Genomic DNA, 24,556 nt, shown 5'->3' on the forward strand with positions numbered 1-24,556 from the left:
ACAGCAGGAAAATATGAAAAGGCTGGTTTCAATACTTTAGGCCAATTATTGCAGGGCTACATTGATTTCATTGAGGCCCAGAGCAATTTCTGCTTATATAGTGCTATTCCTCTTTGTTTGAGGTAATAGAATACCCCAAAATAGTTATTATTATGGGGCTGGGGCTGGAAGAATTTGTAATTTTTAACATATATGCTATAAAGCAGTTACCTGAGCCAAATTTAATTAAAAGTCTAATCACAAGACATTGTAGAAAATTTAGCCCCATTGAAAGTTATATGGTAACATTTCTCTAAGAGATCTAGCATATTTCACTGCTGGGCACAGCCATGCTTTATATAACAGAAGTAACAGCATTATAAACTTCTTCAGCTAGCAACATTAAAAGCGATGTTTTACATAACCATATGTGTACATTGTTCCTAAGTTTTCATTGCTTTTCTGCCAGTGTAATTGTCTGGAAAGCTCACTTTGAATGTATTTCTGTTCCTAATTGTTAGCAGGAAATTGCATTTGGTAGTAGAGTTGAAGGGAATTATTTTTAATAAGCTCACACAGTATGAAAAACATTGGAGGCCTATCAAAAATGTATCAAGGTTGTCAAAAGCATTCCTGTGCAGACTTTTAGAAAACATAATATGTGGTTTGACGACCCTGGTGTTCTGCTGGCTGTCCTGCCCTGGATTTTCTTTCTGGCAGCATTAGGTTGTAGAGAGATTAGAGTGAAACCTGCATTGGAGATCTAGGAATATTAATCTACTTCTGATCAATCTTCCAGATCCCAGTAGGAAATATACCAACAGGAAAACTACACATTTATCCCCAGTCTCCATGTCCAGCCTCTGTATATAGACCATGGGTGGGAGAATTTTCCTGACATGACAGACAGGTATGGGGCCAGTCAGGAATAAAAGCATCTCCAATTTCTCCATTCCTGTCAAGATCACTATAGACCTTTCCCTTATTTTTCACAGATAATGCAAAAAAATAACAAGTTAAGTGAATTTCAGCCGTGAAATAAAAGAGTTGTAGAAGTCTACAGTTTTTCCCTATGCCTATGGCTGCTACTCCAGACCCCCTTAACCTGGGGTTCTGGGAGCAGTTGCTGGGTATGGATCACCTCACCAGACATTTAGGAGAGCCTGAGTCAGAGGGAAGAAACCTGCAACCCCCCTCACTTTGCAAAGTTCTGACACATATTTTCAGTTGCCACAGATCAGTTCAATAACACCAGCTCCCAACCATACCACTCACATTTCAGCTGCCATGGTAAATAGACTGCGAGAAAATGCATGAAGGACAAATTCTGAGGTCTTCAGTTCCCAGATCACTATACGGTTAGCAAGGCACATCACCATCACTGGTGACAGATCTCATCTCCTCTTTCAACATCTGCCGGTGACTGCTCACAAGGTGCCTGCTATTCAGTGCATGCACAGACAGCAAAGAGGGTAGTTGTATTGTCTTCTTTGCGCCCAGTGATCAGTGCACTTGCTGTCTTACAAAATGGGATTTTCCACAGAAGGAATTGCCCAGAAAAGATAAGACATGCAGGGAAGAAATGAGAAGTGATACCATGGGAAGTGAAACTCAGATCACACATAAATAGAATTACAGGAGAAATAGCTGAGGTAGGAATATTGCCACTGCTGTGGGGAGAGACCTTAGATAGGCAGCCAGGGAAACTCAGCCAAGGCGGACGTAGGAGTGTAAGGGAGATGCTGTGATGAGAATGATGGAGATGTCCCAGAAGAAGTGACTCCAGGAAAAAACATTAAAGAAACTTCTAGAGATATTTCAGGATCCGAAAAGCACAAAAGATAAAATGGTGGAAGCTGATCCAACCTTCCCTGACATCTCTCCTCAGAGCTCATCATGTGTTCCCAACTCCTCACATGTCATCATTATTTAATCATGACTGTCATCATTCCCTATTTGTGTTATTGCCTCCCTCCAAGGGGCGGGAGACTTTAGTCTTCAGTGTTATTTTCTACTGTTGCTTATTTCTCCTCCCTCAATATCCAATAACTTCCCACCTAAAACAGTGAAGATAGGACTGTATATCTCATGGAATTCTTTTGATAAATTATATGAAATTTCTTTAGATGAGGCACTGAAAAAAAAAATGCATGGAATCTGAAACCAAAGCCCTGTCATTTCTCCATCTCTGTTTCCTTTCTTCTTATCCACCATTACTAATTCCCATGACTTTCCTGTTACTTTATAGTCTTCGCTCACCTGACCTTCCCAAATCCATCCTTTACTCTCTCCAATCTCTCAAATACCCCCACTGTATATTGACAAGCACCAGCTTCTTACCCAGAACCATCACACTCTCTAGAATTTGGCTAACTGTGGCTTTCCAGGTGTATCTTTGGCTGCTCATGGATACTTTACACTTCAGGACAAAGAAACCTTGATTGATCTCTGACCACAGCCTGTGCTACTGAGGTGCTCTCTTTACACACACTCTCTTGAGTTTCTCCTCATTGACTCACCTCCAGTTTCTTCCCATCTCTTAGGGCCCAATTAAAATGTCAACCTCAAAAATTCATTTTTATTACCCCATCCAGAAATACTCCGTGTTCTTCCCTGATATCATTTCTCTCCATCAGTTACCTTCCTTCTGTACTAATAATCTCTGTTAATATCATATCCACATGTCAACACCTCCAGGGTAAGTTTCACAGCTCCCACACTCCTGTGATCTTCATTTTTCATTTAGACCACATCTGAAACTTCCCAAACACTCCTCCTTGCCCACTACCTGGCTTCTTCACTGGGCAGAGCCTCCTAACTCACCAGGCATCTTCACTAACTGCCGTGCAAGGGCCGCCTTGCACCCACAGCTCCGGTTTGTTTTCTTTATTTTAAAAATTTATGTTTATGTCTATAAAACTAATGTCTATATAGAGATTTTGAAAAAAAAATTTTTTAAATGTGAAGACATCATGCGTTATTCTCCTATAGACATCAATGTTAACATGTTGGCAAACGTCTTATATGTATCAATGTATATTCTGTGGTGTGGACATGTATCATTAAACATTGTCTTGCTGTGTTGGTTGTTCATACCATTTTTATTATTATTATTATTATTATTATTATTATTATAGACAGAGTCTCACTCTGTTGTCCAGGCTGGAGTGCGGTGATGCAATCTGGGCTCACTGCAACCTCAACCTCCTGGGTTCAAGCAATTCTCCTGCCTCAACCTCCTGAGTAGCTGGGATTCCATGCATGTGCCACCATACCCAGCTAAATTTTTGTATTTTTAGTAGACACAGGGTTTCGCCATGTTGGTCAGGCTAGTCTCAAACTCCTGACCTCAGATGATCCGCCCACCTCGGCCTTCCAAAGTGCTGGGATTAGAGGTGTGAGCCACTGCGCCCAGCCATTTCTAATTTTTCATGTTGTGCATAATGATGTAACAAGTAGTCTTGTAAGTAAATCTTGGCTTATATTTATACAATTCCTTAGAATAAATGCCTAGGAAATTTGTTTGCTGGGTCAAAGGGTGTGAACATCCTCATGTGTACAAGTCTTTCTATAAAGCAGAGCTAGTCATTTCACTTGCCTGAGCTTGCTATAAAAAGAAAAACTATTTTGTCCACTCATTATGTGCAGGATAAGCTCTTTCATATAGTTTATGGTTATTTATTTTTCTTTATTTTGAAATAATAAAGTGCTGCAGATAAAAACAAAACACCCTACATGTGGTTTTCTGTAATCTTAGACACCAAAGAAAACTACCCTTGAAAAGGTGATAGAGCTTTTTAAAATTGTTTCTATGCAAATACAAACAAATAAAATTTGATTTGTTCATTTATCTTTTTATTTAATTATTTTTTACGCCATGTTATTCTGAACATTTATTTTGAGTTAATAAACATGGTCAAATGTTTACATCCAAATTTGTAATTCTGCCTCATCCTATTTAGTTATGGGATAGTATTCCATTGCCTGAATGTGCCATAATTTATTTAAACTACACCCTTTTGGAATATTCAGGTTGCTTTTAATTTTTTCACCGTTATAAGTAATGCTACCATACTCCCTGCGTGTCACCTCCAGGGCACTTTTCATGATGAATTTCTAGAGCTGCACTTGCTATGTTTGCACATTTGAATTTTTATAGCCATTACCAAATTGCCTCTAAAAGGAGTAGCTATACCACCAGCAGTACATGGAAATGGGTTGTCTCCACACTCTCTCTGAAACGGGACAAAGGCTTTTTAACAATCTGGCCAGAAAAAAAAATTCTGCATAACGTTTTATTGGTTATATTTGTTTATACCTTTCCTATGTTGACTTTTTTGACATGTGAATACATTTGGTTAGTGACTTCCTCTTCTCTGTGCAGTTCACCTCCTACCTGCATTTCCAGTTCTCTCCTTTCCCTGGATTCCTTTCCTGCTTGCTCTTAGCTGGACAAGAGCCTTCCCAGACTCTGTGGAGGTAGAATTAGACCCATGTCCTCTGCATGGTGGCGTGCTTTTCTTGTATCTGCCAGACCTTGGGACACTGTGCGTTGGAGGGTGTGTACTTTTCCTCATGTGCCTGTATCTGATATCACAGAGTTCCTTAGCGATGATACCACATTTCATTTTTTTTTTTCTTTTTTTTGAGACAAAGTCTTGCTCTTGTGCCCCAGGCTGGAGTGCAATGGCACGATCTCAGCTCACTGCAACCTCCACCTCACAGGTTCAGGCGATTCTCCTGCCTCAGTCTCCCAAGTAGCATGCCCAGCTAATTTTTGTATTTTTAGCAGAGACGGGGTTTCGCCATATTGGCCAGGCTGGTCTCGAACTCCTGACCTCAGGTGATCTACCCGCCTCGGCCTCCCAAAATATTGGGATTACAGGCGTGAGCCACTGTGCCTGGCCTCACTCCATGTTTTAACTTCCTTTACCTAGTTGAATAGTGTCTGGCATTTTGACTTTCAACAATTTTACATTTGAATAAAAAATGACTGATACTTATCTACGTTTAAATTTTGTTGTATCATATTTTGTTGGAGTCACGAGACATTTTCCAAGATGGCAAAACTCCATGGTACCAGGGTGAATGTTTGTTTGTCTGTGTAAGCTTTTTATTAGCATATAACATAAAAACTGTGCAAATTAGAAGTGCAACTTGTTCTCAAAAGAAACACCCCCATGTAACTAGAACTCAGATAAAGAAAGGGAATATTACCTGGACCAGGATAGACCTTTGAGCTCTATTCAAATTCTCTCTTCTCCAGGACAATTACTATTCAGACTTCAGAAGAGTTTTGCTGAATTTGAATTTTATGTAAAAGAGAATTGTCAGGCACGATGGCTCACGCCTGTAATCCTAGCACTTTGGGAGGCTGAGGCGGACAGACTACCTGAAGTCAGGAGTTCGAGACCAGCCTGACCAACACGGTGAAACTCTGTCTCTATTAAAAATACAAAAATTAGCCAGTTGTGTTGGTACATGCCTGTAATCCCAGCTACTTGGGAGGCTGAAGCAGGAGAATTGCTTGAGGCTGGGAGGCAGAAGTTGCAGTGAGCTGATCTTACTCCATTGCACTCCAGTCTGGCCAACAGATTAAGACTCTGACTTAAAAAAAAAAAAAGAGAGAGAGAGAGAGAGAGAGAATTGTACAGTATGATTCATTTTGTGTTGTACAGTATGATTCATTTCCTCAACCTTCACACCTATTGATACCATTAGATATTTCATGGTATAATTTATTTGTTATAATTTATTTATCCATTCTGGGTGCTGATGGACATTTGGATTGGAGTTAATGCAAACTGTGCTGCTTTGAATATGGTTTGACATGTTACCTGGTGAATGTATGTATGCTTTTTCCATGGGTATATACTGAGGCCGAGAATTGCTGAGTAATGGTGGATCCTACCTTCAGCAGTATTAGGTGCTATCAGTTTTCCAAAGTGGTTATACTTATCCTCACTCCCTGAAAGGGTGTATATGATAGAATTTCAGGAACTTCACCTTCTAAACAACAATGGGATGGGTTGTTTTTTTCATTTTAGCCATTCTACTGGGTGTGTGAAAGGTTTTTATTTGCATTTCCCTGATGATTGATCAAGGAAAACACTTTTTTATGTTTACTGACCTTTTGAATATCCTCTTATTAATTTTGCCAGTTGAAGTCTTTTGCCCATTTTTTTATATTGAAATTATTTCTTTTGATAAACACAGATTTTTAATTCCAATGAGTCATAATAATTTTTACTCGTTTTTTTCTTTATGGATAGTAAATTTTTTTTCTTTGTTATTATATTTTAAGTTCTAGGGTACATGTGCACAACGTGCAGGTTTGTTACATATGTATACATGTGCCGTGTTGGTGTGCTGCACCCATTAACTCATCATTTACATTAGGTATATCTCCTAATGCTATCCCTCCCCCCTACCCTCACCGCACAACAGGCCCTGGTATGTGATGTTCCCCTTCATGTGTTCAAGTGTTCTCATTGTTCAATTCCCACCTATGAGTGAAAACATGCGGTGTTTGGTTTTCTGTTCTTGTGATAGTTTGCTGAGAATGATGGTTTCCAGCTGCATCCATGTCCCTACAAAGGACATGAACTCATCCTTTTATATGGCTGCATAGTATTCCATGGTGTATATGTGCCACATTTTCTGTCATTGATGGACATTTGGGTTGGTTCCAAGTCTTTGCTATTGTGAAGAGTGCTGCAATAAACATACGTGTGCATGTGTCTTTATAGCAGCATGATTTATAATCCTTTGGGTATATACCCAGTAATAGGATGGCTGGGTCAAATGATATTTCTAGTTCTAGATCCTTGAGGAATCACCACACTGTCTTCCACAATGGTTGAACTAGTTTACAGTCCCACCAACAGTGTAAAAGTGTTCCTGTTTCTCCACATCCTCTCCAGCACCTGTTGTTTCCTGACTTTTTAATGATTGCCATTCTAACTGGTATGAGATGGTATCTCACTGTGGTTCTGATTTGCATTTCTCTGATGGCCAGTGATGATGAGCATTTTCTCATGTGTCTGTTGGCTGCATAAATGTCTTCTTTTGAGAAGTGTCTGTTCATATCTATTGCCCACTTTTTGATGGGGTTGTTTGTTTTTTTCTCACAAATTTGTTTGAGTTCTTTGTAGGTTCTGGATATTAGCCCTTTGTCAGATGAGTAGATTGCAAAAATTTTCTCCCATTCTGTAGGTTGCCTGTTCACTCTGATGGTAGTTTCTTTTGCCGTGCAGAAGCTCTTTAGTTTAATTAGATCCCCTTTGTCAATTTTGGCTTTTGTTGCTATTGCTTTTGGTGTTTTAGACATGAAGTCCTTGCCCATGCCTGTGTCCTGAATGGTATTGCCTAGGTTTTCTTCTAGGGTTTTTATAGTTTTAGGTCTATCATTTAAGTCTCTAATCCATCTTGAATTAATTTTTCTATAAGGTGTAATGAAGGGATCGAGTTTTGGCTTTCTACTTATGGCTAGCCAATTTTCCCAGCACTATTTATTAAATAGGGAATCCTTTCCCCATTTCTTGTTTTTGTCAGGTTTGTCAAAGATCAGATGATTGTAGATGTGTGGTATTATTTCTGAGGGCTCTGTTCTGTTCCATTGGTCTACATCTCTATTTCGATACAAGTACCATGCTGTTTTGGTTACTATAGCCTTGTAGTATAGTTTGAAGTCAGGTAGCGTGATGCCTCTGGCTTTGTTCTTTTGTCTTAGGACTGTCTTGGCAATGTGGGATCTTTTTTGGTTCCATATGAACTTTAAAGCAGTTTTTTCCAATTCTGTGAAGAAAGTCATTGGTAGCTTAATGGGGATGGCATTGAATCTATAAATTACCTTGGGGAGTATGGTCATTTTCACAATATTGAGTCTTCCTATCCATGAGGATGGAATGTTCTTCCATTGTTTGTGTCCTCTTTTATTTCACTGAGCAGTGGTTTGTAGTTCTCCTTGAAGAGGTCCTTCACATCCCTTGTAAGTTGGATTCCCAGGTATTTTATTCTCTTTGAAGCAATTGTGAATGGGAGTTCACTCATGATTTGGCTCTCTGTTTGTCTGTTATTGGTTTATAAGAATGCTAGTGACTTTTGCACATTGATTTTGTATCCTGAGACTTTGCTGAAGTTGCTTATCAGCTTAAGGAGATTTTGGACTGAGACGATGGGGTTTTCTAAATATATAATCATGTCATCTGCAAACAAGGACAATTTGACTTCCTCTTTTCCTAATTGAATACCCTTTATTTCTTTCTCATACCTGATTTCCCTGGCCAGAACTTCCAACACTGTGTTGACTAGGAGTGGTGAGAGAGGGCATCCCTGTCTTGTGCCAGTTTTCAAGGGAAATGTTTCCAGTTTTTGCCCATTCAGTATGATATTGGCTGTGGGTTTGTCATAAATAGCTCTTATTATTTTGAGATATATTCCATCAATACCGAATTTATTGAGAGTTTTTATCATGAAGGGCTGTTGAATTTTGTCAAAGGCCTTTTCTGCATCTATTGAGATAATCATGTGGTTTTTGTCTTTGGTTCTGTTTATGTGCTGGATTACATTTATTGATTTGTGTATGTTTAAGCAGCCTTGCATCCCAGGGATGAAGCCTACTTGATCATGGTGGATAAGCTTTTTTATGTGCTGCTGAATTCAGTTTGTCAATGTTTTATTGAGGATTTTTGCATCGATGTTCAACAGGAATATTGGACTAAAATTCTCTTTTTTTGCTGTGTCTCTGCCAAGCTTTGGTATCGGGATGATGTTGGCCTCATAAAATGAGTTAGGGAGGATTCCCTCTTTTTCTATTGATTGGAATAATTTCAGAAGGAATGGTACCAGCTCCTCCTTGTACCTCTGGTAGAATTTGGCTGTGAATCCGTCTGATCCTGGACTTTTTTTGGTTGGTAGGCTATTAATTATTGCCTCAATTTCAGAGCCTGTTATTGGTCTATTCAGGGATTCAACTTCTTCCTCGTTTAGTCTTGGGAGAGTGTATGTGTCCAGGAATTTATCCATTTCTTCTAGCTTTTCTAGTTTCTTTGCGTAGAGGTGTTTATAGTATTCTCTGATGGTAGTTTGTATTTCCGTGGGGTCGATGGTGATATCCCCTTTATCATGTTTTATTGCGTCTATTTGGTTTTTCTCTTTTCTTCTTTATTAGTCTTGCTAGTGGTCTATCAATTTTATTGATCTTTTCAAAAAACCAGCTCCTGGATTCATTTATTTTTTGAAGGGTTTTTTGTGTCTCTATCTCCTTCAGTTCTGCTCTGATCTCAGTTATTTCTTGCCCTCTGCTAGCTTTTGAATGTGTTTGCTCTTGCTTCTCTAGTTCTTTTAATTGTGATGTTAGAGTGTCAATTTTAGATCTTTCCTGCTTTCTCTTGTGGGCATTTGGTGCTATACATTTCCCTCTACACACTGCTGTAAATGTGTCCAAGAGATTCTGGTATGTTGTATCTTTGTTCTCATTGGTTTCAAAGAACATCTTTATTTCTGCCTTCATTTCGTTGTGTACCCAGTAGTCATTCAGGAGCAGGTTGTTCAGTTTCCATGTAGTTGAGCAGCTTTCATTGAGTTTCTTACTCCTGAGTTCTAGTTTGATTGCACTGTGGTCTGTGAGACAGTTTGTTATAATTTCTGTTCTTTTACGTTTGCTGAAGAGTGCTTTACTTCCAACTATGTAGTCAATTTTGGAATAAGTGCAATGTGGTGCTGAGGAGAATGTATATTCTGTTGATTTGGGATGGAGAGTTCTGTAGATGTCTATTAGGTCTGCTTGGTGCAGAGTTGAGTTCAATTCCTGGATATCCTTGTTAACTTTCTGTCTCGTTGATCTGTCTAATGTTGACAGTGGGGTGTTAAAGTCTCCCGTTATTATTATGTGGGAGTCTAAGTCTCTTTGTTAGTCTCTAACGACTTGCTTCATGAATCTAGGTGCTCCTGTATTGGGTGCATATATATTTAGGATAGTCAGCTCTTCTTGTTGAATTGATCCCTTTACCATTATGTAATGGCCTTCTTTGTCTCTTTTCATCTTTGTTGGTTTAAAGTCTGTTTTATCAGAGACTAGGATTGCAACCCCTGCCTTTTTTTTTTTTTGAGACGGAGTCTAGCTCTGTTGCCCAGGCTGGAGTGCAGTGGCCGGATCTCAGCTCACTGCAAGCCCCGCCTCCCGGGTTCACGCCATTCTCCTGCCTCAGCCTCCCGAGTAGCTGGGAGTACAGGCGCCTGCCACCTCGCCCGGCTAACTTTTTTTGTATTTTAGTAGAGACGGGGTTTCACCGTGTTAGCCAGGATGGTCTCGATCTCCTGAACTCGTGATCCGCCCGTCTCGGCCTCCCAAAGAACCCCTGCCTTTTTTTGTTTTCCATTTGCTTGGTAGATCTTCCTCCACCCCTTTATTTTGAGCCTATGTGTGTCTCTGCATGTGAGATGGGTCTCCTGGATACAGCAAATTGATGGGTCTTGACTCTTTATCCAATTTGCCAGTCTGTGTCTTTTAATTGGAGCATTTAGCCCATTTACGTTTAAGGTTAGTTGATACAGTTTCTTCCTAGCATCGATGGTCTTTACATTTTGGCACATTTTTGCAATGGCTGGTACCGGTTGTTCCTTTACATGTTTAGTGCTTCCTTCAGGAGCTCTTGTAGGGCAGGCCTGGTGGTGACAAAATCTCTCAGCATTTGCTTGTCTGTAAAGGATTTTATTTCTCCTTCACTTATGAAACTTAGTTTGGCTGGATATGAAATTCTTGGTTGAAAATTCTTTTCTTTAAGAATGTTGAATATTGGCCCCCACTCTCTTCTGGCTTGTAGAGTTTCTGCCGAGAGATCTGCTGTTAGTCTGATGGGCTTCCCTTTGTGGGTAACCCAACCTTTCTGTCTGACTGCCCTTAACATTTTTCCTTCATTTCTACTTTGGTGAATCTGATCTGAAAATTATGTGTCTTGGAGTTGCTCTTCTTGAGGAGTATCTTTGTGGCGTTCTCTATATTTCCTGAATTTGAATGTTGACCTGTCTTGCTAGGTTGGGGAAGTTCTCCTGAATAATATCCTGCAGAGTGTTTTCCAACTTGGTTCCATTCTCCCCGTCACTTTCAGGCATACCAATCAGACATAGATTTGGTCTTTTCACATAGTCCCATATTTCTTGGAGGCTTTGTTCATTTCTTTTTATTCTTTTTTCTCTAAACTTCTCTTCTTGCTTCATTCCATTCATTTGATCTTCAATCACTGATACCCTTTCTTCCAGTTGATCAAGTTGGTTACTGAAGTTTGTGCATTTTCCATGTAGTTCTCGTGTTACAGTTTTCATCTCTATCAGTTCGTTTATGAACTTCTTTGCATTGGTTATTCTAGTTAGTCATTCGTCAAATCTTTTTTCAAGGTTTTTAGTTTCTTTGCGCTGGGTTTGTAATTCCTCCTTTAGCTCGGAGAAGTTTGATTGTCTGAAGTCTTCTTCTCTCAACTCATCAAAGTCATTCTCCGTCCAGCTTTGTTCTGTTGATGGTGAGGAGCTGCATTCCTTTGGAGCGGGAAAGGCACTCTGATTTTTTGAATTTCCAGCTTTTCTGCACTGCTTTTTCCCCATCTTTGTGGTTTTTATCTACCTTTGGTGTTTGATGATGGTGACGTACAGATGGGGTTTTGGTGTGGATGTCCTTTCTGTTTGTTATTTTTCCTTCTAACAGTCAGGACCCTCAGCTGCAGGTCTGTTGGAGTTTGCTCGAGGTCCACTCCAGACACTGTTTGCCTGGGTATCAGCAGCAGAGGCTGCAGAAGAGTCAATGTTGCTGAACAGCAAATGTTGCTGCCTGATTGTTCCTCTGGAAGCTTCGTCTCAGAGGTGTACCCAGCTGTGTGAGGTGTCAGTCTGCCCCTAGTGGGGGATGTCTCCCAGTTAGGCTACTTGGGGGTCAGGGACTCACTTGAGCAGACAATCTGTCGACTCTCAGATCTCAGCCTCCGTGCTGAGAGAATCACTACTCTCTTAAAAGCTGTCAGACAGGGGCATTTACATCTGTAGAGGTTTCTGCTGCCTTTTGTTTAGCTATGCCCTGTCCCCAGAGGTGGAGTCTACAGAGGCAGGCAGGCCTCCTTGAGCTGCAGTGGGCTCCACCCAGTTCGAGCTTCCCAGCAGCTTTGTTTACCTACTTAAGCCTCAGCAATGGCAGGTGCCCCTCCCCAAGCCTCACTGCCGCCTTGCAGTTAGATCTCAGACTGCTGTGCTAGCAATGAGGGAGGTCCCATGGGTGTGGGACCCTCTGAGCCAGGCACAGGATATAATCCTCTGGTGTGCCGTTTGCTAAGACCCTTGGAAAAGCGCAGTATTAGGGTGGGAGTGACCTGATTTTCCAGGTGCTGTGTGTCACGGTTTCCCTTGGCTAGGAAAGGGAATTCCCTTACCCCTTGTGCTTCCCAGGTGAGGCAGTGCCTTGCCCCACTTCAGCTCTCACTCAGTGGGCTGCACCCACTGTCCTGCCCCTACTGCCCGACACACCCCAGTGAGATGAACCTGGTACCTCAGTTGGAAATGCAGAAATCACCCATCTTCTGTGTCGCTCATGCTGGGAGCTGGAGGCTGGGGCTGTTCCTAGTCGGCCATCTTTGTGCCTAACCACAAATTTTTAAACTACATTTAAATGTACACGATGCCACAAACTTTGTTAAGGTTGGCTTCAGTGATTTTGTGTCCAGATTGCTAGATCCTCCCTGCCCAAAGCTATACAAATATCTTAGGTTTTCTTCTAGAAAACTTAATTTACCTTTCACATTTACATCTTTATTCCATTGGGGATACATTTTTGTGTATGATGTAGAGAGTGAAGTGTCACAGATTTTTGTCCATTTTGAAGTGTCACAATTTTTGTCAATTGTTCAGTTGACAATTTGTTGAAAAGTGATTTATTTCTTTATTGCACTATGGTACAAACTTAGTAATTAACTAGAAAATTGGATCTATATAGATCTGTTTCCAAACTGTATTCCATTCCATTGATCTATTTGCCTATATAGTACAAAGCCTAACTAAATTCCTGATTTACTTTATAATACATCTTGATACCCAGTATGATAATTGAGCTTTGTTCTTCTTTATATAGATCACTGCAACTATTCTTGGCCCTCTGCACTTCCACATGAAGTTCAGAAACACTTGTAATTTTTTACAAAAGAAATTGCCTGGATTTTTATTGATGTCCCATGACATCAATAGATCATTTTCGGGAAAACTGGCATCTTTTGCAGTAGTGGACTTTCTGGTCCTTGATGTTATATACTTCTCCATTTATTTAGGTTTTGTACGATTCGTCTCAATGATGTTTTGCAGTTTTCTGGGTGAAAGACTTGCACATTTTTCATTAGAATTATTTCTAGCTCTAGGATGCTTTCTGCTTAATGGCAAACATATGTGACCAGGTAATTCAGAATCCATAGTCCTCTTCTCTTCTCTACCTAAGACCTTCGAAGATTTCATCCAGTCCCATAGTTTATAAACCACTTCTTTGTTGAAGACATACATGTTTATTTTCTCCACTCTGACTTCTCGCTGAAACTCCAGACTCACATGAACAGCTACCTACATACCCGTCCATCTATATCTAGTTGACAACTTAAACTCAACAGGTGCAAGACAGGAGCTCTGATTTTGCCCATCCCATAAACATATTGCACCGTTTCTCAGTTCAGTGAATGACAACTCCACTTTTCTCGTTTCTTAGGGACAAACTGACAGGGTCGGCACATGCTCACCTCAGGCACACGTCTTCCAAGCCTGTTTTCTCTCCCTTCAAAACGTATCCAGGACCTGACCAGTGCCTCGGTACCTCCACGTTCAGCTCATCTCAGCACATACGCCACTTTCTCGGATCACTCAAAACATTGACAGAGTGTAATTTTCCCTCCATGGCTTGTTGTCAACAGAGCTAGCAGGAACAGTTCTTTAAATTGTTGGTGAGGACTCACTAAACATCCTGCATTGGTATATCATCCTTAAAACAGCCTACAAAGCCCTTTATGCAGAGGCATCTCTCTTCGCACGACCCAATTCACAACCCCCATTCTTCTCTGCTCTCAGTTCTTCCTTCCCAGTCCCCATTTCTCTGCTCTGGCTGCACTGGCTCCTGGGTGTTCTCAAATGCTGACGGTATGCCCCTTATGTGGGGCTTTTGCTTGGCTGAATTCTTACCACGATAAGACAAACACCCTTAACTCCTTCAAGGCTCCACCCAAATCTCCTTCCACCAAGATGGCTTAACCTAACCACCCTATTTAATACTTCGCCTTCTCGTTCCTCCCCTAAGAATTAGTATTCCCAGTGATTCTTTTTCTGCTCTGCTTTTTTAGTTCTTCAATTGCATTTACCACCTACTAACATTCCATATTCTTCACTCATTTATTATGGATGCTGTAGTTTTCCTGTCCCTTCCCTGTACAACACGAACTGCATGAAGGCAGGACTCAACTTGGCAGATGTATGCAAAGTTCCTCGAAGTGCACTCAGTACACTCTTGGTGCTCAGTAAATGTTGACTTATTGAACTAAATCAAAAAGGGAATGTCTTATAGATGCAAAATGATGATCAACTTTATGAGTGATCAGGGAAACTAATTGAAACAAGACACCATTCCACAACCATCAGATTTTCTATTTGTACAACTCTTAGTCCGATGGTAATCAGGTATTGCTAAAGATATAATAAAACAAGGGCATTCATACATTACCCTGGACCAAAGCAGTTAGAATCCCAAGGGAGAGCAAGTTAGCAAATCTGCTTTATCATGCCGGCCTAGAAAGATCCTTGGATCAGTACAGTGGAATATCCAGTGCGATACCGTTTGTCAAAATTAGAAAGTAGAAACAGACTACCCTTTAGTAGGGAACTAGGAAAATAAAGCACTTACAGTTTTGAAGTAAATTAACAAAATTCTACATTTTTTTAATGTAACAGTCTCTCCCATAATACTCAGTATAAAAGCAAATTGAGGCCAGGAGCGGTGGCTCATGCCTGTAATCCCAGCACTTTGGGAGGCCGAGGTGGGTGGATTATGAGGTCAGGAGATCGAGACCATCCTGGCTAAAACAGTGAAACCCCGTCTCTACTAAAAATACAAAAAAATTAGCTGGACCTGGTGGTGGGCACCTGTAGTCCCAGCTACTCGGGAGGCTGAGGCAGGAGAATGGTGTGAACCCGGGAGGCGGAGCTTGCAGTGAGCCGAGATCACGCCACTGCCCTCCAGCCTGGGCGACAGAGTGAGACTGTGTCTCAAAAAACATAAATAAAATAAATAAATAAATAAATAAATAAATAAATAAATAAATAAAAGCAAATTGAAAGTGATACAAGCACACATGTGTCAAGTGATATTTAATATGTAACTACTCTTAGTAGTACTTTTTTTTTAGGGATATAAATACACACACACATATGAAGCTTATAAAAATATAAATGGGAATATTACATTACAACTTTAGAGTGTGTGATAAGAGAAAGAACCAATGATTTGGTGGAGTGGAGGCTAAAAATGGTTGTATGTATAAGATTTTGTTTTATAAAAAGTTCTGGACTGGGCGTGGTGGCTCACGTCTGTAGCACTTTGGGAGGCCAAGGCAGGTGGATCACCTGAGGTCAGGAGTTCAAGACCAGCCTGGTCCACATGGTGAAACCCCATCTCTACTATAAATACAGATAACAATAATAATAACTGGATGTAACAGCTCACAACTGTAATTCCAGCTACTTGGGAGGCTAAGGCACGAGAATCACTTGAACCCAGGAGGTGGAAGTTGCAGTGAGCCAAGATCATGACACTGCGCTCTAGCCTGGGAGGGGGAGTGAGATTCCATCTCGAAAAAGAAAATTTAAAAAGTTCTGAGGCAAATAGGGCAAAATGTTAACCCTGGTGGCAGTAGGAAAATAAAGGTCTACGATCTGCTGTACTTTTCTCTATGTTTAATGATTTATCTTGATTATTTTAAAAATACACCACACATTCCATACCTTACACAAGGTGACATAAGTGTTTTCTTTAAATACGTAATATGTGCAAAACAAAGCAGTTGAGACTCGCGGGTAGCGTTTTTCCTCCCTTGCAATCAGTGTGCCATATGCAGGAAATAGAAAACTGTAAATCAAACCCATTTAGGGCCTGCTAATTTTTGCTGTTTTAGCTAAACCCTTTTTGATTCAACGGCCGTAAATAGGACTACATAGATCCTGCTGCCTCTGAACGTGAGTCCCTCTGGCATAGAGATATTTCAGTCACTCTGAAAAATACCTGGAAGTAAATAGAAGTATGGTAAAATTTTATAAAGAAGGGAGTTTGTATTACCCATTTTTGCCTTTGTGTTGGTATTTTAAATAATGAAGTTTTAAAATAGAATTTTTAGCAACAAGTACAACACCAGAGCAGACCATTCAGATACAGGTAGAAAATGTCCTTCTGGTGTCAGCTTTTTTCTCTGGTGTGGCTGCTGCCACCTAGCGGGGCATTGTGTGAACAACACTGACTGCACCAAAGCTGCCTTAGATCTGCTTCAAATACACCTGTCAATGCCAAACTTATACTTAGTCTGTGTGCCGTAGAAAGCTTACATTATAAACATAGATCTGGAAGTCTCTAAAGGAATCCTTTTATCCTAAAACGGATAGCTCAGCATCTAGCTCACCTATCTCTCTGCATCCATGACAGACTGAGGTCCTGTGTGCTTTATCCCAGTCCGCACTCCTGAGTTAACTTCGGTGAGCCTCATTTTCCTCCTCCTTCGTTGTCAGACAACACCGAGGCACATTTTGGTGGGGGTTTTGTGAAAGCGAAATGAGCTCGCTTACGTTACAGCTTTGGAGTGAGGACACGCTGGATGCACGGGAAGTAGCGCTACTGTGTTCTCTCTTGCAGCCTCCATTTCATTGTTTTCGACACGGAGATGGCTCATGACATCCTCAAGGTCTGGGACGGGCCAGTGGACAGCGACATCCTGCTGAAGGAGTGGAGTGGCTCTGCCCTTCCCGAGGACATCCACAGCACCTTCAACTCACTCACCCTGCAGTTCGACAGCGACTTCTTCATCAGCAAGTCTGGCTTCTCCATCCAGTTCTCAAGTAGGTGGCACAGCTTGCTTTGTCTTTACCTTGATATCAGAGTCTTGCCATGAACACAGAACGCCCTTCATTTGTATTCTCCAGCGTCTCCTTACACAGATGCAATGTGTTGAGCCTGATTTGAAGTTAGGAAAACGCACGTTGCAGAGAAGAGTTCTCTTCCCCCATTGCTGGGTTCATGGCTGAGGCCACAATAACAGAAGCCAGGTTAACAAGAGAAATGCATAACCAAACTTATTTGATGTGCATTTTGCATGACACTGGAACCTTCAGAAATGAAGACCCAAAGAAAGAGAGAAAATTGTGTATTTTAATGGACAGTCGTGCAGAAGTATGATTAGAGGATGAAAAGATAGGATTTAGTGGTGATAAACTGGGAGGAACTTAACAAGGCTTCTTTTCTCCGCTTCTTCCCTGTGTGTCTATGTCTTCATTCCTGTCCTCTGCATCCTAGGGGTGCCCTTCTGGAATGAAGGTTTCATGACCTGCTTCCGAGGAAGGCCAGATAATTATTCTATAGTCTGCTTCGGGGCAGAAGGGCAAGCGGAGGCTGGAGTGGCTTTGCTGCTTCTGTAGTTTCCTCAAAACTGCATACTTTGGAGTAGTGTGTTCTGAACACTGTCAATATCAAAGGAATAATTTGTTTTAGGGAAATCTGTTCATTATAAGGTCAGGACAGGCAACGGACCTACTTAGTTATATGAAAAAAAAATGTATAACTTTAAAGGTTTCAATTAGTCAGTAAATGTCTAGACTTGGATACAAGACAGATGTGGGTCTCTACATAAATGTAAAGCCTGTCTTCAGGGTTCCCCTAACCCAGCCCCGATTCCAGGTTCTCTGTATGCCTCAGTCTGACTCCTTGTTTATGTAATGAAGTCTGTGTGCAAACAACCTGCTAATCAAACATGCTTTGATTCTCTACTCGCAACTTCCCGGTGCAGGACGGTCCTTGAATTTTTTTCCACCTTAGGGATAAAGTTTCAAGAAGCTAATATGACAGAGGAACCTCTGCTGAATTACTAGTGTGAAACCATATTTGCACACATGGACTATTATCTCCTAATGATAATTCCCATCTTTGCTGTCTAGCCCATTTTTGATGAAAGGTTTCCGAAGAAGGAAGGAATGGAGATATTCTGTGGCAGTTCAGCCTTTTATTGCCCTCCGGATGGCACCGTGGAGAGATGCTATATAATTGGGTGGCACACAAGGTCAGCCGTCATCATAAAACAAGTAGAATTTGCACACAAACACGTTCAGATTCAATTTATTTCTTGGCAGATCACTGGCAAGTCATATTTAGGATTTATATAAGAAAATTGACTTCGGGGCCGGGCGCGGTGGCTCAAGCCTGTAATCCCAGCACTTTGGGAGGCCGAGGTGGGTGGATCACGAGGTCAGGAGATCGAGACTATCCTGGCTAACACGGTGAAACCCCGTCTCTACTAAAAATACAAAAAACTAGCCGGGCGTGGTGGCGGGCGCCTGTAGTCTCAGCTACTCGGGAGGCTGAGGCAGGAGAATGGCATGAACCCGGGAGGCGGAGCTTGCAGTGAGCCGAGATCACGCCACTGCACTCCAGCCTGGGAGACACAGCGAGACTCCGTCTCCAAAAAAAAAAAAAAAAAAAAAAAAAATTGACTTCGGTCAATTTAATGCTTTAAAAGGTTGCTAATAAAATCGAGGTTATAGTCTGCACAATTTTTTACCTCTGGTTTCACTGTGCTCCGAAGCGGTAACTTGCAAACATGTGCCTGTGGAATAGTACTTGTACACGGTAAAATTTTCACTGGTCCTTCACAAAAATATGAAATTAAGAGTGTTCCAGCTCTCCTGCCTTGGAGGAAAAAAAAAAGTCCTTTACTCCAAAATTATGTCACTCTTGCTTTTCGTTGTGATATAAAATTTTCTTAATCTTTTGAAATGGTGGCAAGAGCAGATGGTAGATTTGTGATTCATTGGCCTTATTTGGCAAAACAAAAAAGTTGAGAAAGGTATGAGATTATGTTCTTTCTCCTCTTCTTTCCATTCTGTATTTTCCAGGCATTTTTTTCAACAGGTTTTATTTTTTTAGAGTAGTTTTGGGCTCGCAGTAAGATGGAGTGGAAGGCACAGAGTTCTCACGTGCTCTCTGTCCACAGCACACAGCCTCCTCCACTGTCAGCATCCCCACAGAGCGGTCCATTTGTTGCAATCAATGAACCTGCCCTGGCCCATCATTATCAGCCGATAGCCACAGTTTTCTCTGGGCTCACTTTTGGTATTCTGCATTCCATGGGTATATTAGTCCATTTTCATATTGCTGTAAAGAACTATCTGAGACTGGGTAATTTATCAAAAAAAGAGGTTTAATTGAGTCACAGCTCAGCAGGCTGTACAGAAGGCACGGCTGGGAAGGTCTCAGGAAATTTACAATCCTGGCGGAAGGGGAGGGGGAAACAGACACATCTTCCATGACTGGAGAAGGGGGAAGAGAGAGTGAAGCGGGAGGTGCTACATGCTTTTAAACAACCAGATCTCGTGAGAACTCTATCACGAGACAGCACTGGGGGATGGTGCTAAACCATTAGAAACCACCCCCATGATCCAGTCACCCCCTCCAGGCGCCACCTCCAACACTGGGGATTACAGTTCAACATGGGTGGGGACACAGATCCAAACCACATCAATAAGTTTGGAAAAATGCGTCTGTAGTCATAGCCTCACATAGAGTCATTTCCCTGCCCTAACAATCCCCTGTGTTCTGCCTATTCATCTCTCCCTTCCTCCTAATTCCTGGCAATCACTCTTTTCACTGTCTCCACAGTTTTGTCTTTTCCAGAAAGTCATAGAGTTAGAATCATGCAGCGTGTGGTCTTTCACGTTGTCTTCTTTCACTTAGTAAGATACTTTCAAGCTCTAGGTCTTTTCATGGCTCTGTGGACCATTTCTTTTTATCACCGAATAATATTCTGTTGACTGGTTATACCACAGTTTATTTACCCTTTTTATTTTTTTCCTTGAGATGGAGTCTTGCTTTGTCACCCAGGCTGGAGTGCAGTGGCAAAATCTTGACTCACTGAAGCCTCTACCTCCTGGGTTCCAGGGATTCTCCTTCCTCAGCCTCCCGAGCAACTGGGATTACAAGCATGCACCACCACACCTGGCTAATTTTTATATTTTTAGCAGAGACAGAGTTTCATCATGTTGGCCAGGCTGGTGTCAAACTCCTTACCTCAGGTGATCCACCTGCTCCCAAGTGCTGGGATTACAGGCGTGAGCCACCTTGCCCAGCCTGTTTACCCATCTTCTTATTGAAGGACATCTGGGTTGCTTTAAAATTTTGGCAATTATGCCTAAAGCTAACTATAAACAATCTGTGTGCAGGTTTTTGTATGGACATACGTTTTCAGTTCACCTGACTAGATATCTGAGAAGAGGGTTCCTGGATTGTGTGGAAAGAATGCACTTCGTTTTATTCCTGGCGGTTTTTTTGTTTTGTTTTGTTTTTTGTTTTTTTTTTTTTGAGACGGAGTCTCGCTCTGTCGCCCAGGCTGGAGTGCAGTGGCGCTATCTCGGCTCACTGCAAGCTCCGCCTCCGGGTTTACGCCATTCTCCTGCCTCAGCCTCCCGAGTAGCTGGGACTACAGGCGCCCGCCACCTCGCCCGGCTAATTTTTTTGTATTTTTAGTAGAGACGGGGTTTCATTGTGTTAGCCAGGATGGTCTCGATCTCCTGACCTCGTGATCCGCCCGTCTCGGCCTCCCAAAGTGCTGGGATTACAGGCTTGAGCCACCGCGCCCGGCCATATTCCTGGCCTTTTAAAATCTTCCTGTTTTAACAATGACTGTTGAAACCTGGTCATCACTTCTTTTTTTCTATATGTTCTTCATGATTCTCTCTTCAGAGAACATCTTTCTAACTTGGGTTAAAAAAAAAAAAGACCCTTTATTATAATTATTTGAGGATCATGGACATGTTTCTTCTCATATAATTAATTAATATATGAATGTTTAGGAAGAAATAAACATGAAGACACCATAAAAGTTTCTACAGAAGTGATATTTGCTTACTTTTATTTTACTCAGTTTTCCATGTGTACTAATTTGAATCATATGAAATTGTCATTTTTGTGTGCAAAAAATGATTGAATGCTGGCTATTTCACATGGTTTAACGTAACACTTGGATAGGATCCATCCCTCCAGCCCTGTCATTAGTTAATTAATCCCAATTCTGGTATAAATTTTGAGAAATACTCACTTAGGAGCTAGAATATAACTTTGACTCTGAGGCATTTAAATGAAGGAGTTTCTGCAAGATTGTCTTTAGAAGTTTATTGAAAGGAAAAACAAGATATAAAAACTTAGAGTGGTACAACATTTAAAAAGCATAGTCTAGACTATAACTCTGGAAATGTGAGTTTCTATCTTGACCTCTAATGCTTTGAGACTGACCTTTTGTCTCAGTTCTTTTTACTTTATTTATGAAATGAGGATAGAGTATCAATTTCTAAGGACACATCTGTCTTCCAGAATTCCACCCTGGATGTCATTTATTTTCCCTTTGGCCCCCAAATCTACTATTTTCTCCTCCTTTAACTACTCTGTGGCTCTCAAGGCAAACCTGTATTGGGTTCTTCCAATAAGGAGCTCCAGCAAGGGTGAAGAGCTGGGGTAGGAGGGCATGTCAGGGCACAGAGGCCTCGTATCCCTCTCTTCAGGTACCCCGGAGTCCGCTGTACCCCATGATCCACACGGACTGCTTTGCTCAAGCTGCCGCATTTACCACCTCTTTCCAGATTTCTGTACTAATTCCAAGTAACCTTCCTGATACGGTTTGGTTCTGTGTCCCCACCCAAATCTCACCTTGAATTGTAATGCCCATAATGCCTATGTGTCAAGGGTGGGACCGGGTGGAGGTGGTTGGATCATGAGGGCAGTTGCCCCCATGCTGTCCTCATGACAATAAGAGAGTCTCATGAGATCCGTTGGTTTTATAAGTGTCTGGCATTTCTCCTGCTTGCGCTTCTCCTTTCTGCCACCCTGTGAGGAAGGCGCTTTGCTTCCCTTTCACCTTCCTCCATGACTGTAAGTTTCCTGAGGCCTCCCCAGCTGTGCTGAACTGTGAGTTAATTAAACCTCTTTCCTTTATAAATCACCCAGTCTCAGGGATGTCTTTATTAGCTGCATGAGAGGAGACTAACACAATCCCTTCTTCCTAGAATTTCCAAACCCAACCTTAGGCAAGAAACTCTCAAATTATCCCACTGGGAGTGTGTCATATGTGTCATATGGGATTTTAAATAATACAGTTCTGTAAAGGACCTTGGCAAGCGTATGAAATGGCCATGAGTGTGCTACAATCATGGCTGTAAAATAAGTCATTTTCCTAAGACAAATCGTATCCAGTTCTAGCTCCCATGCATTTGAGTTGACAGGAAGTCAAATACCACTCATTTTTAAAACCTGCTGCCAGTGTTGGATGGCCAGGGAATTGCAGGATGATTCAGTGAGGTGAGTACAGAGAGGGACTTGGTTCTACCTCTGCCCTAGTCGTTATATTCCCTCTTGCTCTCATTTGGGGGCCACTGGTCTGGACAGTCACAGTAATTCATCTCATGTGGTTCTCTCTAAGGATGTTGGGCTAGAACACGAAGACCCTGGTCTGACCACCCCAAAGCCAGTCATTCAGCCACTCTCCACAAAAGGTAGCTTGCCACTTCTGGGAACCATTGAGAATGGGGCACCAGTCTCCATCTCCCTGAGAACCTGATAAACATTTGACTCCTACACCTGATAAACATTTGACTCCTACACCTGGAGTGTAAATCGCATATCCTGGTTTTCTAGTTTTAGAAAAGAAGATTCCTATAACCCCTCAGTCATAATTAAGAAACCGACCCAGGAACCCTGCTTCATTGCAGGAGAAATGGGGCTGTTTTGTCCCCTTCGCTCCACCCACCTTCCTCCCCTCACTGGGGAATCCAGCTATGAAACTACATCAAGCTGGTGTCTTTCCAAGCCAAAGGTGGGAAACTCTTCACGAAGTGCAAAAGAGCCTGTCCATCATACCCAAGAGGCCGTCACTGCTCTTTTGTAGGTGGGAGGATGGAAATCTCTCATTTATTTGTCTTTATGAACCTGGTACCAAAAACAATGAGGAACTTTACCTATAAATTAGATTGTGTTGTGATTCATAAACCATGCTAATTTTATAATCTAAAACATTGGAATTAGTTATGATTTTAAACATTCATAAATAGAACTCAAAAAGAAATGTTTTCCTTATATGATTGATGTTTTAAGCGTGGCCATTGTTGCCAAGCAAAAATGACATTTATTCAATTGTATTAAATTAGATTTCTTGGTAGGCTATTTTTACTTGATTCTATGTCAATAACATGTGAAATAAGCATTAGAGGTGTGATTAAATTATTGGAGAGAAAACAGTCATCTGAATATTTGTTTTCTTGAAGACATTTGAATTAGCATATTTTTCCCAAGCACAGTTTGAAAGTACATTTTAAACAAGAATTTAACATCAGGGTTGCACTACCTCTCTATCTTGTAATTCCATGTTACGTTGGAGCTTTTTAAACACTTATTTGACTCTTTCTTCTTGAAACACTGTCTTCAATTGTTTTTCATCTTATCATTCTCTCTTGTTCCTCCTTATTCCAAGGGCCACTCTGTCATTGGCTCTTTGCTGATTCACATCTTTCTTCCCTTGAAACTCTAAAGATCAGACACCAGGAGGGCTTGTCCTTGGGTCTCCTTTCTTTTCTATCCATATATTTTTTAAGAAGCAACAAACATTAAGATACCCGTGAAAGTTTCTACAGAAATGACACTTCCTTACTTTTCTTTTACTCAGTTTTCCATGTGTACCAATTTGAACTGTATACAATTGTCATTTTTGTAGGTAAGAAGTGATGGAAATGTTGGCAATTCCGTGTGGTTTAATGTAACCTTTGGATATAATCCATCCCCCCAATCCCATTACTAGTTAATCAATACCCAATTCTGGTACTCCTTAGGAAACACCAGTCAGCCTCCCAGCCTTCTCCCCTGAGCATCCACCTGCCTTCTTGACATCTCTGCTTTGCTGCAGAGATGCAACTCAACACCTGAAACTCAACCACGGCCCTTCTTCATGCCTTTCCCAGTCCTGGTCCCCTTGTCGTCTTCCCTGTTTCGGTAAAGTTGACTCCATCCTGCCAGTGGCTCAGGATGAAACATTTGGAGCCATTTTTAGACCTCTCTAGATCTCACAACACACAGAGAATCCAACAATGCATTCAGCGGGGTCCCTATTCAAAATAGATCCAAAATCAAATTCTCCCAACCTTGCCCTGCCGCCTTGGTCTATGTGGCTGGGGGTCTGAGCCGCCTGCCTTGCTCACGGGCTTTCTTCTTCCTGCACCTGCGTACTTTCTGGCCCAGCTGAGCACAGGCACCCAGGTGAACCTTTTCAGTGGCAACTCT

The 24,556-nt window shown here is 41.5% G+C and overlaps 1 protein-coding gene across 2 annotated transcripts in view; it reads left to right on the forward strand.

Moving 5' to 3' along the window:
• Positions 1–24,556, forward strand: part of LOC139355625 (CUB and Sushi multiple domains 1) — a 2,038,620-nt gene that overhangs the window by 1,686,743 nt on the left and 327,321 nt on the right. For both annotated transcript variants that reach the window (XM_071067488.1, XM_071067489.1), the window contains exon 26: positions 16,886–17,088. In XM_071067488.1, coding sequence (XP_070923589.1) covers positions 16,886–17,088 — 203 coding nt within the window. The remainder of the gene's footprint in view (positions 1–16,885; positions 17,089–24,556) is intronic.

This window comes from Macaca nemestrina, chromosome 8, assembly GCF_043159975.1.
Source record: "Macaca nemestrina isolate mMacNem1 chromosome 8, mMacNem.hap1, whole genome shotgun sequence".
Classification (NCBI taxonomy): domain Eukaryota; kingdom Metazoa; phylum Chordata; class Mammalia; order Primates; family Cercopithecidae; genus Macaca; species Macaca nemestrina.